Source organism: Petaurus breviceps, unplaced genomic scaffold (assembly GCF_028583685.1).
Source record: "Petaurus breviceps papuanus isolate PSGF00001 unplaced genomic scaffold, PetGlider_PUasm1.0 186, whole genome shotgun sequence".
NCBI classification, from domain to species: Eukaryota; Metazoa; Chordata; class Mammalia; order Diprotodontia; family Petauridae; genus Petaurus; species Petaurus breviceps.
The window spans coordinates 32,215,668-32,232,741 of record NW_027185798.1 but is presented as its reverse complement, the minus strand read 5'-3'; the positions used below and the strand labels follow the sequence as shown (position 1 = coordinate 32,232,741).

Here is a 17,074-nt window from a genome sequence, read left to right as displayed (position 1 = left end):
GACTTAAGAGCAGGAAGGAAATCAGAGTTCTTTCATCTTACAGATGATAAAAACGAGGCCAAGGGACTTTGCTCAAGGTCACAAGGTAGAAAGCAGTACACCACGACTTTTAAATCAGGGCCCAACTGCAAATCCAGCACTCTAAAACAAATGGTATTTCTATATAAGAACAAAAATTATGAGCAGGTGTGTGTGAGGGAAGAGGACAAGATTTATGACAACCTTTTTATCTGCTCAGCTGTCTGACCTCTCTAAGTGGAAGGGGAAGGGAGGCAAAGGGGGGCATGGTACAAAGTCGAACCTTAGAGATGACCCACACAACTTGAATTTAAATAAAAGATTTATTATTCTCTTCTCAGAAAAAAACAGGAAGTTAAGAAAACAAACTAGATTTTACAACCCAATGTATTTTACAGTTGGTCCTAGCCCTCCCTGGCTCACCTCTTCAAGAGGAACACGACACCTAACCACAGGCAGGGTGTACTCCCCAGATACAGGATTTACAGGGAATCCTAGACTGGGGATTTCAAGTTTTTCCTGAGTGAAGCAGAAGAAAACGATACACAGGGCTCCTCTGAGCATCCTCAGCTCAACAACCCCTTGCCTTTTCATCTCAGGACTGGCCTCAACTATGTATGTAATGCACTGAGGTTCTTTTCTTCTCCCTACACTTCCTCAGGAGCACCATCCCCCTTCCCTCCCCAGACCCTAACTCTTACCATCCTACACACCAGACAATTTCCTAATCTGAGGTCTTACTCTACCAACAGAACTCCTTTATAATGATCTGGGAGTCAAGATCTTTATGATGAACACCACTAGTTTATTGGGCAAGTCACCCTTTTTTTTGTGCCTTAATTTCCCCTGCCCCTTTTTATACGGATTTTGAAGCTATAAAAACTACATAAAGTGCTTTTAGTTCCTCCGATATGCATAATATAAATAAGTGGGATTATGATGAAGAATAAGAAATACAACTAGGTGAAAAAGAGTTCCAGCATTAGGCCTCGTGGCTTAGAGATGAGTGGGCAAGGACGTTCTTCCCTATTACATTCTTAGTCAAACTTGATTTATGCTTTATCTATACAACAAAGTCCACAGACTTTGGTCTAGCAATTGCGGCAGTTTTTCAGATTAAGCCAGCAACACCACAAAGAGTTATTTTCAGATGGGCCAATAACTGTTAGGTAGCTCTTTGAGGTTTGACACTTCTATACAAACTCAACCAACCACTTTAAAAGGTTTAAGTCCCCCAGTGGAAAATAATTCAGAAAGGTGACAAAGTGATTCAGTCATAATCCTTCTAAAGGACTTTGAAGAACCCTCCCCCACCCAAAAGGTCACTAGTAGAAGAAACCACAGCAAGACCTTTTCCTCCCCTCTGAAAAGCCTTAACAGCAAGGGGATTTTGATAGGAAAAAAAAATGTTTGAATCAAAACATAGGTTTAGCAAAGCTAACTAAAGGGCACCAGCCCAAGACTTTCCCACTCCTGCAGACACAGCCACCAAGCCCACCGAGTCCACCCAATCGAAAACTGGGAGACAAGGTTTACAACTTGAAAAAGGGCTCAAGGGACTATCTGAGGTCACAGTCCACACAGCCACATCCTGAAAGGAGCTAGGAAGAGTAACAGGGACTGGTCCTGTAGTTATTTATAGCAGGGCTGGAGCAAGAAGAAGCAAATGTTTGAAAAGAAAGAGTAATCTGTTAGAAAAATGGAAAGCAAGTCTGCTATTCAGACAAAGGCCAAAGCTGAAATGTCTTTGGCAGAGGTCAGGAATCATTGCAATAGTGAATTTTGAACAATACATGTATGTTTGTTTTATTGACAGACTAGGCCTGTATCTGACAAGCAAGCCTAATAATAGCACCATAGTTAGATTCATCTTTCTTTACATTTACTTGCAGTTTATTCAAGCAAACATGGTCAAATTTGCTTCAGGTGGATGGACTTCCCATACAATTTCTGCTACATTAAGGTGGTGAAAAGTGTAAAAGATCTGGAAAATAAAAAAACTAAGCCCATAAACTAAACTGTGTTAGAAACATTAAGAGTCAGAAAGTCACTCAAAAATGGAGAACTCAAACTGAATGTATGTGCATGATGGCATGATCACAAAAGCCCTTCTTTGTAAAAAAAAAAAAAAAGTTCAGTTCTAAAAATTACTTTGGCTCAATTATTAAGAAGCTGCTCGAATCAATCTTTTCATGTACTACAACACCCCCCCCCACTCCATCCAAGGTCCCTTCAAAGAATACACCCTATTCATAAGGAAAATAACATAAAGGTAAGTTTTAAAAATGGATTCGTAACTGTGTGGCCTTTGAATACATCACAAGTTGGTTTTGTATACCAAAAATATTTGACTAGTTAAGATCAAAAATGTTACATATGAGACAAGGATTCTAAATCACCTGGTCAAACAACATTACAAATTTCAGAAGGTATGGAAAACCCCCCCAAACAAAAACCTCTTCTCAGAACATTTCAAAGAAATAAATTTCTGTAAAAATATATACAAATTTTTACAGATATAAACACATTTACAAGCTTTTTTGTTGTTCTTTTTTTGGGGGAAGGCTCTAAAGTTTTGTCTGATACAACAGCTAATTACTGTAAATCAAACATCCATAAGTATCACCAAGGTAATAAACTCACTCAAACCATGCCAAAAAAAAAAAAAAGAGAGCAGGTATACCTGGGTAGACTTGGCATTTGCCTCCCACCTCACACAACACTGATACTTTAAAGATCATTCAGGTCATAGTTATGGAAGGTAGAACTTGAGAGCCTATGGCATTGTTAGTGCTTTTTTAATCCTGTAAAACTACTGAATTCAAAGGAGATTTCTCTGACTAAGAAGCCTACTGACCAATTATTTGTGAAGGAAAAAAGTTCTCTCAACCCCATCACTAAATCTTTTCCTGGTCTTCCCCCAAGATCTGCCTGTTGCTGAGACAATTTAGCTTCTTTCCGACGTCTGTTCTTCTCGAAGGGCACATTTTCCACTAGTATTTATTCTTATCCAAGTCCCATTCTGCCTCTTCGTAGAGAGGCAGAATACCACTTTTCCTACTAGTACTCAGTGCTCTAGAAGGATTCTTGGATGTTCTAGCCTGGGTAGCATGATGTCCAGCTTCATAAATACTTTTAATTTCACAGCAGAAGTGTGCAGTTTTGGTGCCTGGAGTTGGTTACAAGTCATTTATTGCACTTACAAGGCTATCTTATTAGATATGCCAAACCAGCTCCTACTCCAGCAACACCGGCAAAGGCGAGCAGCACATTTCTGATGCCACCTTCTAGGTCCTCTACATGAAAGAATTCCACAAACCCCTCCTAGAAAAGAAAAAGGGAAAACAAAAAAACAAATTTTGAAGTGGCCCCCCACTGGCTCTAACATGATTCGCCAAGATGAACATGCCAGTGAAAGAGCCTCATCAATTAGGCTCCTATCAAGGAAACCAACATACTACATCTAGGGAGTGCCTGAGACTAAAAGGGGGCAATTACCTTCCCCGCCCTGCCCTCCCCTTTCCTCCAATTCTCCAATTGCCCCTTTGCTTCAGACTTACCCAACCCTTTTGCTTCATTAGCCAGTCTCTTTTGGTCTTGACCAGGACATCTGTTAGGTTTTCTGCTAGTGGGTCTATGCAACTTTCCTGGTTTATGCTCTTCAAGTGCTTTGCCACAAAGGCACCGAAAGAAATGAGAGTCACAATCCTGCCCCAATTTGTTACTCCATCGCTGAACACACAAGTGACCACCCGAGACACAGCTTTAATATCCTCTTCATTCTTGATGTCCAGTTTCCGAAGCATGCCTACAAGAGAGGGTCACCGAACTTAAATCGCCTCTGCCTCTCAGAGCACTCTTTTCGCATCCCCTGTGCTTAACACTGTGCCCAACACATAGTAGGTGCTGCCTAAATGTTTACTAGTGGATGGTTTCTATGTTTCTCTAAACTCCTTGAGGGCAAGGGATCTTTGGCCTCTTTTCCCCCCCAGGGCTTGGCGCGGGGCCTGGCACATTGTAGGCGCTTAATAAATGTTTATCCATTGATCCACAGCCCCCCCCCAGCAGTTGCGGGGCCCCTTCCTCCGTCAGAATCCATCTGGGCCCGAAGCGAAGCCTCCCCGGCCGCGGGGCACCCCCTCCATCCCTCTCCCCCTCCCCACCCGTTCGGGGCACTACCGAACAGAGTCGCCATGTCTGTGAGCACAAAGCGGCTGCGCATGCACAAAGTGGGGGACTCGGCCCCGCGGGGGGCGGGGTCGGGCCGGGCCACCCACCTTGGAAGGCCGTCTCGTGGTTGCGCTGGACGCCGTCCCCAACGCGCCGCAGGGTCTCCAGGGCCTTCCCGCTGCGCAGGGGCTTGGCGTCCTTGGTGCCGGCCACCTGCTCGCGCAGGTAGCGAGTAATCAGCTCCAAAGACTGCTCGTATAGCTCGTCTTCCTCCTCCTCGGCCGAGGGCGGCGTCGAGGGCAACGAGCCGTGGGCGCTGCTCGAGGTGTCCGCGCCCTCTCTGGCCAGCGCCAGGGCCAGCACAGACCGGCGGGCGGGCCGCTTCCCGGGGGGCTCGGGCTCGTAGCCGTCCAACTCGTCCTCCGGGGACATGACGGCGTCCGCGGCCCCGGCGGCGCCGTCAGCGGCCGAGGAGAAGCAGCGGCCCGGCGCGAAGAAGACCGGTCTCGGCGCGGCGGCGGTGACGTCGGGAACCTCGGCGCCAATGAGCGCAGTCCGCGCGCCGCCCCCCCGGACGCCCGGCACCAGGTCCGGGAGGCTCGCGCCGCCGCTTCCGCCAATTAACCCCGCCGCCGCCGCAGTCGTCGTCCCCGCTTCCACTTCCCCGCCGTCGCGCAGCGGCGACGAACTCTCCACGGTCGTTCCTTTGCCGGGAGCCAACAGGCGCCCTCCGGAAGGGGGAGTGCCGGGCCCTCCGCAGTAGAGGTTGAGGCCGATGACGGCGTTCTTCTTAAAAGGGCCTAACATCTTCACCAGCTGCCGCCGTGGTCGGAAAGTCCGGGAAGCACAGAGATCCGCGTTCCAAGGAAGCGGAAGTGAGGAGTGGGAGCGGCGTCTGCGGATCACAGTTATATTCGGCGTCACCAGTGCGTCAGCGTGTGGCGGGAGGGAACGGAAGGAGGGGGCGGGGTTCCGGCGGCCTCCCTCACAGCCGGAGGCCTGTGGGGAAGGCCGGACACGCAGGGCACGTCGGAGGCGGCTCCGGGCGCCCTGAGCCACGGCGGAGATAGGTCTCCAGCTTCTGAGTCCCACCTCGGCCCCAGGGGGATGAATTAGTGTCTGCCCACGGGACGGTCCCGGTTATGTAATCGGTTGCCGTGGAAATTCCGAGCGGTCTTTTGTTTTGGGGCTCGTTTTACGGGATTTTCTGGACACCTCCGGGTCCCTCCCCCTCCGCCACTCCCGGCAGCCTCGAGCCCATCCGCCACGTGATCCTACCCTCTCCCCTCTCGGGCCTCAGCATTCCTACAGCCTGGGCAGCTTCTAAGGCTGGGATCTGGATTCATCGTGGAAGGGGATTGGGATTGGGAGACAGGAGACTTGGAAGGACTCGCGGGGTCCCTCGTTGAGTTTACGATCCAGAGCGTGCGTCCAGTTTTTAAAACCTTTAGGCGAGAGCCCCTCCATCCCCAGGAAGAAGATTGCCTTAACTGGCCAGATGTCTTTGACCATGGCCTTTGTGGCTTTGAGTACCTAGGCATCAGATCTGGACTTTAATAGTTTATTAGACATCTCTATTCCACGGGCCTGGGGATCTGAATTCAAATCCTGCCTCTGATGCTTACCACCTCAGTGACCTTGAGCGAGTCATTTCATCTCAGTTTTTACCTAAAACTAGGCAATTGGACTAGATGACCTCTTAATGTCCCTTCTAGCTCTATGGTCCCATGATCAATTTTCAAAAATACTATATGATAAATAATACCAAATTACTTTAGTAGCTACTGCTTTATAATATGGTTTGAGATCTGGTAATGCTAGCTAGCCCCCCCCCCCCCCTTTACTTCTATTTCCCATTATTTCCTTTGAAGTTCTTGACCTTTTGTTCTTCTAAGTGAATTTCATTATTATTCTGTCTCCTTGTTTAAGTTTGTAGGTTAATTCTCAGATATTTTATGCATTTCGTAGTTATTTTAAATGGAATTTCTTTTTCTATTTTTGACAGCAAGAGAAAAAAGTCTGGCAAAACCAATGAACATAAATCAGACAGTGACCTACAGCATACTATATCCACAGACCTTCTTTTCAAAAGAGGAAGGGTAAGCCAGTCAGTAAAGACTTTCTAAGGACCTCCTGTGTACAGGGTGCAGGCGATACAAAGGGAAAAGACAGTTCCTGTTCATAAGGGGCTGAGTCCAGTGGGAGGAGACAATATGAAAAAACTACACTGTGCTCTTGTCGGATCATGTCCTACTCTTTGAGGCCCTGTGGTCACACTTGCCAGGCCCTTCTATTCTCCACTGTAGTTTATCCAAGTTCACATTCGTTGTTCCCATGACACTGTCTGTCCATCTCATCCTCTTGTCTTCAATCTTTTCCAACATCAGGGCCTTTTCCAATGGATCTCAACTTCTCATTAACTGTCCAAAATATCCCACTATTGTCTTTCTTTCCTTACCTCTTCCCATAAAATCTGTGCCTAATTGTATATTGTCAGATAATGCCCCTATATAAATGCAGGCAGCTCAGTGGCTCAACTGGTAGAAGTTGGGCTTGGAATCAGGAAGATCTGAGTTCAAATCCAGCTTAACAGTTTACTAGCTGTGTGACCCTGGGCAGGTCCTGTAACCCTGTTTGCATTAGTTTCCTCATCTGTCAAATGAGCTGGAAAAGGAAATAACAAACCACTCTATTATCTTTGCCAAGAAAACCCCAAATATGTCAGGAAGAATTGGATAGAACTGAACAATAATAAGTCAGGACTTTAGCGTGCCTTCTCTATTATTGAGAAGAATTTTTGTAGCATGGGTATTAATTACTCTTTATTTGATAGAATCCACTTGTAAATCCATATGGATCAGGATTATTTTTCTTTGATTTAGTTTATAGCTTTTTTGATTTATTTTTTTAAATAAGGATGGTTAAGATTGCTATTTATTATTTTGTCAAATTGTATTATTTATAGATAACTCCTTTAAATATTTATTGCTAACATTTTGTATAGCAGTTTTGATAATTCTCATTATTTCCTCTATCCTTTTTGATCTTCATAATCAGATTTTCCTTTCTCCTTTAAAAAAAATCAAGTTAGCTAATAGTTTATTGATCTTATTCTTTCTTAAGCCCTTTATTTTGCCCATTAGTTAATCAGTTTGTTCTATAATTTATTTCTTCTTTTGTGTTGTTTTGGGATTGTTGAATTTTATATTTTTAAAAAATTGTCTGCTAAGTTCATGACCTATTTTTTTTTAGTTTGTTTTCAAAGATAGAATTTTTCCTCTGAGGACTGTTTTAACTGCATCCTATCAGTTTTGATATGTTGACTCATTATTTTCATTAATATAGTTATCTGTTGTTTCTATGAAATGTCCTTTGACATTTATTATCCTGGATATCATTACTTAGTTCCTTATGAGTCTGTATTTTAATTACCAGTTTTTTTTTTTTATTGATTTGTGATTTGTAAAAGGCATTTGCCTTTTAAAATTTATTTTTTTGTGCCCTAGAACATGATGGATTCTTAAAGGTATTATATGATGTTGAGCCTATGTTTATAGTATATTTACAGTCAGAATTCTCCAATAATTCTCAGTCGGAAGTTGCCATAGAAATTTAATTTCAGATATGTTGTCTTTCCAACATTCTGTTTAGCTGTTTTCCTTTTTAATATTTCAGTTTAATCTATTTGTCTGTGTAAGAGAACTATTCAAGTTGCCTATAATTATCATGTTACTATCAATGTTGTAGTTTCATACGTTTTTCTTTATTAACTTAGATCCATATCATTTGATGCAAATTTAAAAGAACGATATTGTTTCATTGAATGTAATGCTTGTAAGCATAATGAAGTTTCCACTTTGTCTCACTTGACTTCATCAGTTTTCATTGTTTCCTTTTCTAAAATCTTGATTACAACTAATGCTTTTGGGAATTGCCTGAAGCATAATAACTTTTATTCTAGCCTCTCATTTTTAATTTCTTTGTATCTTTTGCTTTAAATGTGTTTTTGATACAATAAATTGTTAAGACTTTGTTTTCTTATTCATCCTGCCATTCCCTTTCATCTTAGTGGGGAATTTAATGCATTCATATTTGGGAGGTAAAAGCTACTAAGTTTGTGTTTTCTGTCCTCTTTTACATCATTCCCCACCCCTCTCCCTGGAAGTCCTGGTAAAGTTCCTGACTTTGCTTTTATTAATTTGCCACAGTTTTTCTATCCTTCTTCCTCTCTCCCCTCCCCATGACCTTATTAACCTGCCCTGGCCCAAAGTCCTTGAGTTTAACTTTCAGAGTTTGGCCTTCTTTATGACCTTCTCTTCCCCCCTCCCAAGATTAAAAAACAAACACAAAACAGTCCTCCCAGATTCCAAGTATTACTACTCTCTTAGTTTTAGTAATATGCAGTTATGGCTTCCTTTTCTCAAAAGTGTTTATTCATCCCTTTTCTTTCTTACCCTTCTAGGCTATTTAGGAATATTATTTCTCATTCAAGTGCTTTGTTCTTACAGGTTTTTTCTTTGTCTTCATACCAAGTAGGGTTCTACAAGATGAAAACCCTCAGATTCAGTTTTAAATATCACCCACACCTTTGCTCATTTCTCTCTTTTTTAAGGGTCTTCTAAGGATCTTCAGTCCCAGACATATTCATTCATTGAGGAGGCAGTGTGGCCTGGAGGAAGATGCTATATCTTGTATAGTTGAGCATCTTTTCCTACTCCATGCCCTTCCATGCACTATGCACCCAACCCAAGCCCCATACATTTATCTACCTCTGAATCTTTGTCCTATCCACCAGCCCTCAGCATAGGAAGCTCCTTCCCCTGTATTGGGAGGTGGTCCCAAAAAACCAAGTCCTCTGCTCAGAGAAGGTGTCCTGAATTGTCCATTCTCTCCCAACGAAAGCAATTGCAAAGCCTCTATCACAGATGCACGCATAGTCTCTCTCCCTCCCTCCCTTTCTCCCTCTGCAGAAGAACATGCAGGATGCTTGAAGAACATTCTCTATGGATAAGAACCCAATTCCCTCTCACCTCCTCTAGTTCCTACCCCCAATCCCTTGCTCTTTCCCTATTCTACCAAATCTCCCTAAGCCCACCTTATGCTTTGAGACACCAAAATGCCCACAGCTTAGTTCTCCTTTCAAGCCAAAACTAGATAAGAGAGTACTTCCCTGATATCTCTCATCTTTATCCCACCATATGAATTAATTAATGAGGGAACAATAAGTATTTATTTCCTCCTCCAGACTTAACTCCTCACCTCTTTTGCTTTCTCTTCCCTACCATCCTTTTGCTCATTAGTGCTCTCTTGTTGTGGCCAACCAGTGGGAGGGTTTTTATTTTTTAAGGTGGGCACATCTAGCCCTAGAAGCACAAAAATATTGACTTACTTGCTGAGCTTTTTCTTGTTAAGTGCTCTTATTTGCCTTTCCTCTGTTTCTGTTTGATATGTTTGCATGTCATATACCCTGTGCACCCCTGGTTTCTTTTACAGAAATAATTCAAATTCCTCCCTTTTGATAAAAGTCCCTTTTTTTTCATTACTGATTCGACTAAGCTTTGTAGGATATGTTATTTTGGGGTGAAAATTTAATCTGCTTAATTCTTGTGAAGATCATATTCCAATCACTTATTTGATTTTTCATAAACAAGAAGTTATCTTGAGTGATTTGGCATGATTTTCTAAAGGATCCTCTCCTGCTTAAAATATTTGTTCTTTGACATTAAAGTTTGAAGTTTTATCACTGCTTCTTAGTTAAGTTTGAGTTGAGTTCTCTGCTGTGTACTATAGAATCTACCGTGTTTCCCCGATAATAAGACCTATCCCAAAAATAAGCCCTCCCCTTACTGTGTAAGATTCCTCTAAAATAAGCCCTCCCCCGAAAATAAGCCCTATTGAGATTGCTACTGTAGTGAAGGTGATTCCCTGTGCTGCATGCTACATTACGGTACCCTCTGTATGCACTGTCCCCCCCCCCATGAAACACATGCTCCGAGCTGCATCCAATCAGAGCTGCAGCAGTGAGCACATCATCCTGTTCTTTCCCAGTGATTTGCTTGTTGGCGCCATTGAGAGCAGTGCCGAGGAGGAGAACTGAGGCAGGACAACATAAGCCCTCCCCTGAAAATAAGCCCTCTGGTGTTTTTCTTTCCAAAAAAAAATAATAAGACAGTGTCTTATTATCGGGGAAACACAGTATCAATCTGTACTTTGCTCTCTTTATCCTATACTTCTGGATAGTTTTCTTATATTAAATATTCCACAAGCAGATATAGAATAATAGTAGAGAACTAGCCAGTATCAGTCAAACAGATGGGGATTCAAGTTCTACCACTGACTGGTCCTGGCTGTGTGACCCTGGGAAAGTAATTTAACCTCTTAGTACCCTGGGCAAGACTGTAAGCTGCCAGGTACTCTTTTCCATTGAAATTGTCTTTGGACCTCTCAATCAGGGAAACACTAGAAACTTCAGTAGCTGACTTATTTTGAAAATCTCCCCAGCTCATGTCCCAGTCTGGGGAAAGCCTGGAAACTTCTGTATCTGGCTCATTTTGCTTTCCAGAAAAGGCTCTTAGATATCCTACAAGCATTCATGCTAACAAAACATAAAATGTATAAAAGGTTTTCTTTATAGAATCAAAAAATAGAAAGACTTCATGCTTGAGCTCATAAATAGTAAAAAGAAAAATCCTTCTACTTCCACAGCAGCATATTCAGTGCTTCTGATTTATACTTCTGCACTGTGTAGCTTGAGTCAAGAATTGATATCCTTAAAGATGGTGGAGTAAAAGCAGGGACTTGAGTTCTCCCCCAAGCCCCTCCAAACTTCATTAAAAAAATGACTCTGAACAAATCTAAAGCTACAGAACCAACAAAATGACAGAGTAAAACCCATCTCCAGCCCAAGACAGCCTGGAAAGCCCACAGGAAGGGTCTATTGCACCTGGCTGGGAGCGGGACACAGTCCAGTATGGCCTGCACTAGCACAGACTGGGCCAGAGCAGGCTTCATGGTACTGAATCACTGGCAGCTCTGGTGGTTTCCAGACTTCTCAACCCACAAATACCAAAGACAAAGTAGGTGGTCAGTGGGGGAACTCTGTTGGACCTGGGTGAGAGAAGAGTGTGGTCCAGCCCCAGCTCCTGGGTGGTAGAGGTGGTGGCAGTAGCAGCTGCTACTCCCAGAGCTCCAGGCCCACAGATGGTAGGGGGGATCAAGCAGCTGATTAGAGGGTGATTGCAGAGATCTCTTTGCTGGAACTGAGGCAGGATTCTCTTGTTTTGCCTTGTTTGGATCTGGTGTGGTGGTCCTGGGGTGAGGAAGAGCGCTGGTGAGGCAGAGCTTGTGGCAGCTGTGGAGAGGGAGTACACCTCACAGTTCCAATGCAGAAAAAAGTGCTTGTAGCCACTCACAGACCAGAGCACAGGCCAGGGGAGGAGTAAACATCTCTCCTTTGAGCATACCACCTTAGAAGAACTGAAAATTTACAGGTGCCTAGAAGTAGCTCTGACAACAGCTGCACAGAACCTCTGAAAATTGGGACAGAGCACTCTCCACTTTGAAAGCAGAAACCTACCTTGACAAAGAGCTCAAAAGTCAAGTAATTGGCTGGGAATATGAGCAAACAGCATTAAAAAAATCAAACTATAGAATTTACTTTGGTGACAAAGAAGATCAAAACATACAACCAGAAGAAGACAACAAAGTCAAAGCTCCTACATCCAAAGCCTCCAAGAAAAATATGAATTGGTTACAGACCATGGAGGAGCTCAAAAAGGATTTTGAAAATCAAGTAAGAAAAGTAGAGGAAAAATTGGGAAGAGAAATGAGAGTGATGCAAAAAAATAAAACGAGTCAATAGCTTGCTAAAGAAGACCTAAAAAAATACTGAAGAAAGTAACACCTTAAAAAATAGACTAACCCAAATGGCAAAAGAGGTCCAAAAAGCCAATGAGGAGAAGAATGCTTTAAAAATCAATTAAAAAATCAAAATTGGCCAAATGGAAAAGGATTTCCAAAAGTTCACTGAAGAAAATAATGCCTTAAAAATTGGAATGGAGCAAATGGAAGCTAATGATTTTATGAGGAAATCAAGATATTATAAAACAGATCCAAAAGAACAAAAAAATAGAAGACAATGTGAAATATCTCACTGAAAAAACCACTAACCTGGAAAACAGATCCAGGAGAGATAATTTAAAAATTATTGGACTACCTGAAAACCATGATCAAAAAAAGAGTCATCATCATCTTTCAAGAAATTATCAAGGAAAACTGCCCTCATGTTCTAGAACCAGAGGGTAAAATAGAAATTGAAGGAATCCACTGATCACCTCTTGAAAAAGATCCCAAGGGGCAGCCAGGTGGCTCAGCGAGTAAGAGCACTGGTTCCAGTGTTGGGACGACCTGGAGATCGAATCCCGGGCTCAGACACTCAGCACCACACCCAGAAATAACTGGCCGGGTAACCTTGAGCAAGTTACTTAACCCCACTTGCTTAAAAAAAAAAAAAAGAAAAAGATCCCAAAAAGAAAACTCCTGGGAATACTGTAGCCAAATTCCAGAGTTCCCAGGTCAAGGAGAAAATATTGCAAGGTGCCAGAAAGAAACAATTTGAGTACTGTGGAAATGCAATCAGGATAACACAAGATCTAGCAGCTTCTACATTAAGGTACTGGAGGGTTTGGAATATGATATTCTGGAGGTCAGAGGAGCTAGGATTAAAACCAAGAATCACCTACCCAGCAAAATTGAGTATAATACTTCAGGGGGAAAATGGATATTCAATGAAATAGAGGACTTTCAAGCCTTCTTGATGAAAAAACCAGTGCTGAACAGAAAATTTGACTTTCAAATACAAGAATCAAGAAAAGCATGAAAAGATAAATAGGAAAGAGAAATACTAATGGACTTACTACAGTTGAACAGTTTACATTCCTACATGGAAAGATGATCTTTGTAACTCATGAGACTTTTTCATTATTAGAGTAGTTGAAGGGCATACACACATATGTATATGTAGACAGAGGGCACAGGGTGAGTTGAATATGAAGGGATGATATGTAAAAAATAAAATTAAGGGGTGAGAGAGGGATATATTGGGAGAAGAAGAAAGGGAGAGATAGAATAGGATAAATTATCACATAAAAGAGGCAAGAAAAAACCGCTACAGTGGAGGGGAAATGGGGGGAAGTAAAAGGAAATGAGTCTATCTTACTCTCATTGGATTTGACTTTAGGAGAGAAAAAAATACACACTCAATTAGGTATATTACCCTACAGGAAAGTAGGGGGGAAGGGAACAAGAGGGGGGATGACAGAAGGGAGGGCAGATTGGGGGAGAGGGAAGTTAGAAGCCAACACTTTTGAAAAGGGACAGGGTCAAAGCAGAAAACAGAAAAGAGGGGGTGGGATAGGATGGAGGAAAACATAGTCTTTCACAATATGACTATTATGGAAATGTTTTGCAAAACTACCCATGTATAACCTATACTGAATTGCTTGTCTTCTCAGTGGGGGGTGAGTGGGAAGGGAGAGAATATGGAACTCAAAGTTTTTAAAAAACAAATGTCCAAAAAATTGTTTTTACATGCAACTGGGTAATAAGATATAGAGGGAATGAGGTATAGAAATCTATCTTATCCTACAAGAAAGTAAGGGGAAAGGGGATGAGAGGGGGAGTGATAGAAGGGAGGGCAGACTGGGGAAGGGATAATCAGAATTCATATGCCATCTTGGGGTGTGGGATAGGGGGCAGAGGGGAAGAAAATTTGGAACTCAAAATCTTGTGGAAATGAATGTTGAAAACTAAAAATAAATTCTGAAGGAAAAAAAGTAAACTTCCATATATTTACTGTTCAATGACTTGTGAGTGCTTCATTTCATGCCAATCCAGATTCTGAAAGAAGAGAGTACTATTAGACTCCCATCTGACACCTTACCACTCAATCTCTAAGTCTCTGCCAAAGGCATGCGATCTGTGATGGGTATGAGTCATCTTCAGAGCAGGCTCCTTACTAGTTTCCCTAACTAGATTATAAGATCCTTGCATACCCTGCACTTGGCATAGTATCCTATGTGTTTAGCATAATCAAATACTGCCCAATGGAATTAAAATTATGAAACTTGTTACGTAGGAGATGAAAATATTTGTTATGTAGGAGATGAAAATTTAAGCCTTAAATTAAAGGCTTAAATTAAGATAGCTCTATGTTTTAGTACTTCAGTCTGATCTTATAAATGCCCCAGGTATACAGGCTGTATCTTATCCCTGCTTTGTCATTCTTTGAGATTTTTGTTCCTCTTCTCTTGTGATAGGAGCAAAGGTTCTATTCACCATGTTGGAAGCCTTTCTCTAAGTGTTTTTACTTTTTGTGGGAACCAACAAAGCACTCCAGCCATCACCCTCTTCTCTGTCCCTCTCAGTACATAATCAGTCATCCTCATGTTTCAGTTACACAATTCCCGGATCTCTTATGCATGCATATCTCCTCTAGACTGATTATGCCCTCCTTGTACCTCTTGCTCACCCTTTGGGTCAGTTGCAATTTTGACATTTTAAAGAGTTGGGGATTCCATGTTTCTTAGTTGTACAGTATCACCAAAAGAATATATGCTGAAAAGATAGATTTGTGTGTTAGAGAATGGCTGGGAATAATTGAAAGCACTGAAGTTTCTTAAATGCATTCCAGACCGCACTCTTCCTCCTATAACATTCTGTGTCCTATTCAATTCCCTGTCCAAGACAGATGTACTAATCAACTATTAGACCAATCTCATTATCATTGTCATGAATTTAGGATCATAGACATTGAGCTGGAAAAGGCCTTCAGGGTCTTCTATCTGGTTAACATCACTCATTTTACAGATGAGGAAACTAAAACTCAGAAAAATTAGGTGATTTGTCTAGGATCACAAATGTAAGTGGTGGGTGTGTATATAAGTATATGTATACGTAACATACATATACATGTAAAGTGCTTTGTAAATCTTAATGTACCATGTAAATTATTAATAATATTATTACTAAATGGCAGAACCTGGACTTGAACCCAGATACTCTGACTCCAAAGCCATTTTTCTTTCCACTCTGACATTCTGCCTTTCATGGGGAGTTGGGGGAAGGGTGGAGACCCTGTAGTACTCCTGGGCTTTATGCAGTCAGCACAGTATCATCTGTAAATAGGAGCATCTAGAGAACCTTAGCCTCAACATAGCCATTTGGCTTTTCTGCTCTTCCCATTCTCTATGATAGAGGTGAACACTGTGAACAAGCATACACCTTCCTTCCCATTTCATACAGTACTTGACATTAAAAATGGAGGATCAGCCGTGTAACCTTGAGCAAGTTACTTAACCCCGATTGCTTAAAAAAAAAAATGGAGAATCAGGGCAGCTAAGTGGCGCAGTGAGTAAAGTGCTGGCCCCAGAGTCAGGAGGACCTGGGATCGGTTCCGGCCTCAGACACTTAACACCCACACAAAAAAACTAGCCGTGTAACCTTGGGCAAGTTACTTAACCCCAATTGCCCCCCAAAAGGCAAACAAATAATAATAATAATAATGGAGGATTATTGAATAAAGTTATCTCTGTGGTGCATCTGTCTAGGAATTTTTTATAATCTTACAAACATATGACATCTTGTTGGAAGAACACCTTTAAAGCCTCATTTTGTTTTACTGAGTCTTTTTTAATGATAATTAATAAACAATAAACACAACTGGATCTTGTTTTGTCTGTACCTTTCAGTGAATCAAATTACTGGCAAGATGTGGTATGTTAGAAAATTCAAAAGCCTCTATCTCCTCGTAGTTTCATTAAGGATGCCCTCAAATTGTTTTCATAAAATTTTAAAGATATGATCACATTTTCTTGACACTATTATTGTTTGTGATTTTCCCCAACTGTTTAGATTAGCTTGATTATATTATTATGGTTTCTTTAGATTAGATAGCTTGTCAATTGAGTCTTCCATGTCTTAATGTTGTATGGTAGTGATTCATGAAATAACAGTAATCTCAGAAGAAAGAAAGTTAAAGGTCAAATAATCCATCTGAGTCACTGCAAGGGCAAAGGAGAGATGTATGGTGGGTGGGATAGATTGTTTTATATTAACAAAGAAGAACTATATAGAAGCAAAGGATGATGTCACCAAAATGTATGATTCGAAAAAATGAACTGGTTATATGGTGACAGCAAGACACAGTCTTCATGCTCTTTTAGTGTTCATGCTATATGAAGAACTCTGGGTCATGTTCTCTACCACAACACATCCCCTGATACATCCAAAACCCCAACTTTTATGGACCTCTCTGGAAGATTTGTAAGCAGACTTGGATAAGAATGACAAGATGAGAAGGAGTCGATAGATTTGTGACCTGGAGTACTCACAGCAAATATATTGGAATAAGCAGTTGGTCTGGTCTTGCTGCCAATTCTGGCTTCTTTTTCTTAAATGTCATTTATGGGTCTAATACTTCAGGGACTTAGATGTTAAGAGTCCAGATCTGATGATTCCATTGTCCTAAATTATGAACACAGGCTATTATAGAAATGCTGGCAGGTTCATTCCATTTTTCCTCAGTTTGTTGTTTTCCTGATTTCATTTCTAAATTCTCTCAGGATTCATCCTATACCAAGCAATTCTTTGATGTATCATGAGATATTATTGTTTATAATCTTTCACCATCATCCTCTGAAAGGTCTACAAATTACTTTATGTTATAAACTCATGTACCTCTATGGCCATGTGACAAGGTGTGATAGTAATGGCAATTAAAGATTCCCCTGTATTGGCTTGGTTTTCAAATTGATTGTGTTAAAACCCAGACTTTGTTAATCCCACCTGTGGGATGGGCTTGTTGATGTGAAAAGAAAGTCCTGAACTG

The 17,074-nt window shown here is 41.7% G+C and overlaps 1 protein-coding gene across 1 annotated transcript; it reads right to left on the bottom strand.

The window, feature by feature from the left end:
• Positions 1-322: 322 nt before the first annotated feature.
• On the bottom strand, positions 323-5,147 carry MCL1 (MCL1 apoptosis regulator, BCL2 family member). The gene is made up of 3 exons (XM_069090083.1): positions 4,296-5,147; positions 3,579-3,826; positions 323-3,342 (listed from the first exon to the last, which is right to left on the bottom strand). The coding sequence occupies exons 1-3, from the start codon at positions 4,993-4,995 to the stop codon at positions 3,226-3,228; spliced, it is 1,065 nt and encodes a 354-aa protein (XP_068946184.1). The 5' UTR covers positions 4,996-5,147; the 3' UTR covers positions 323-3,225.
• Positions 5,148-17,074: the final 11,927 nt, after the last annotated feature.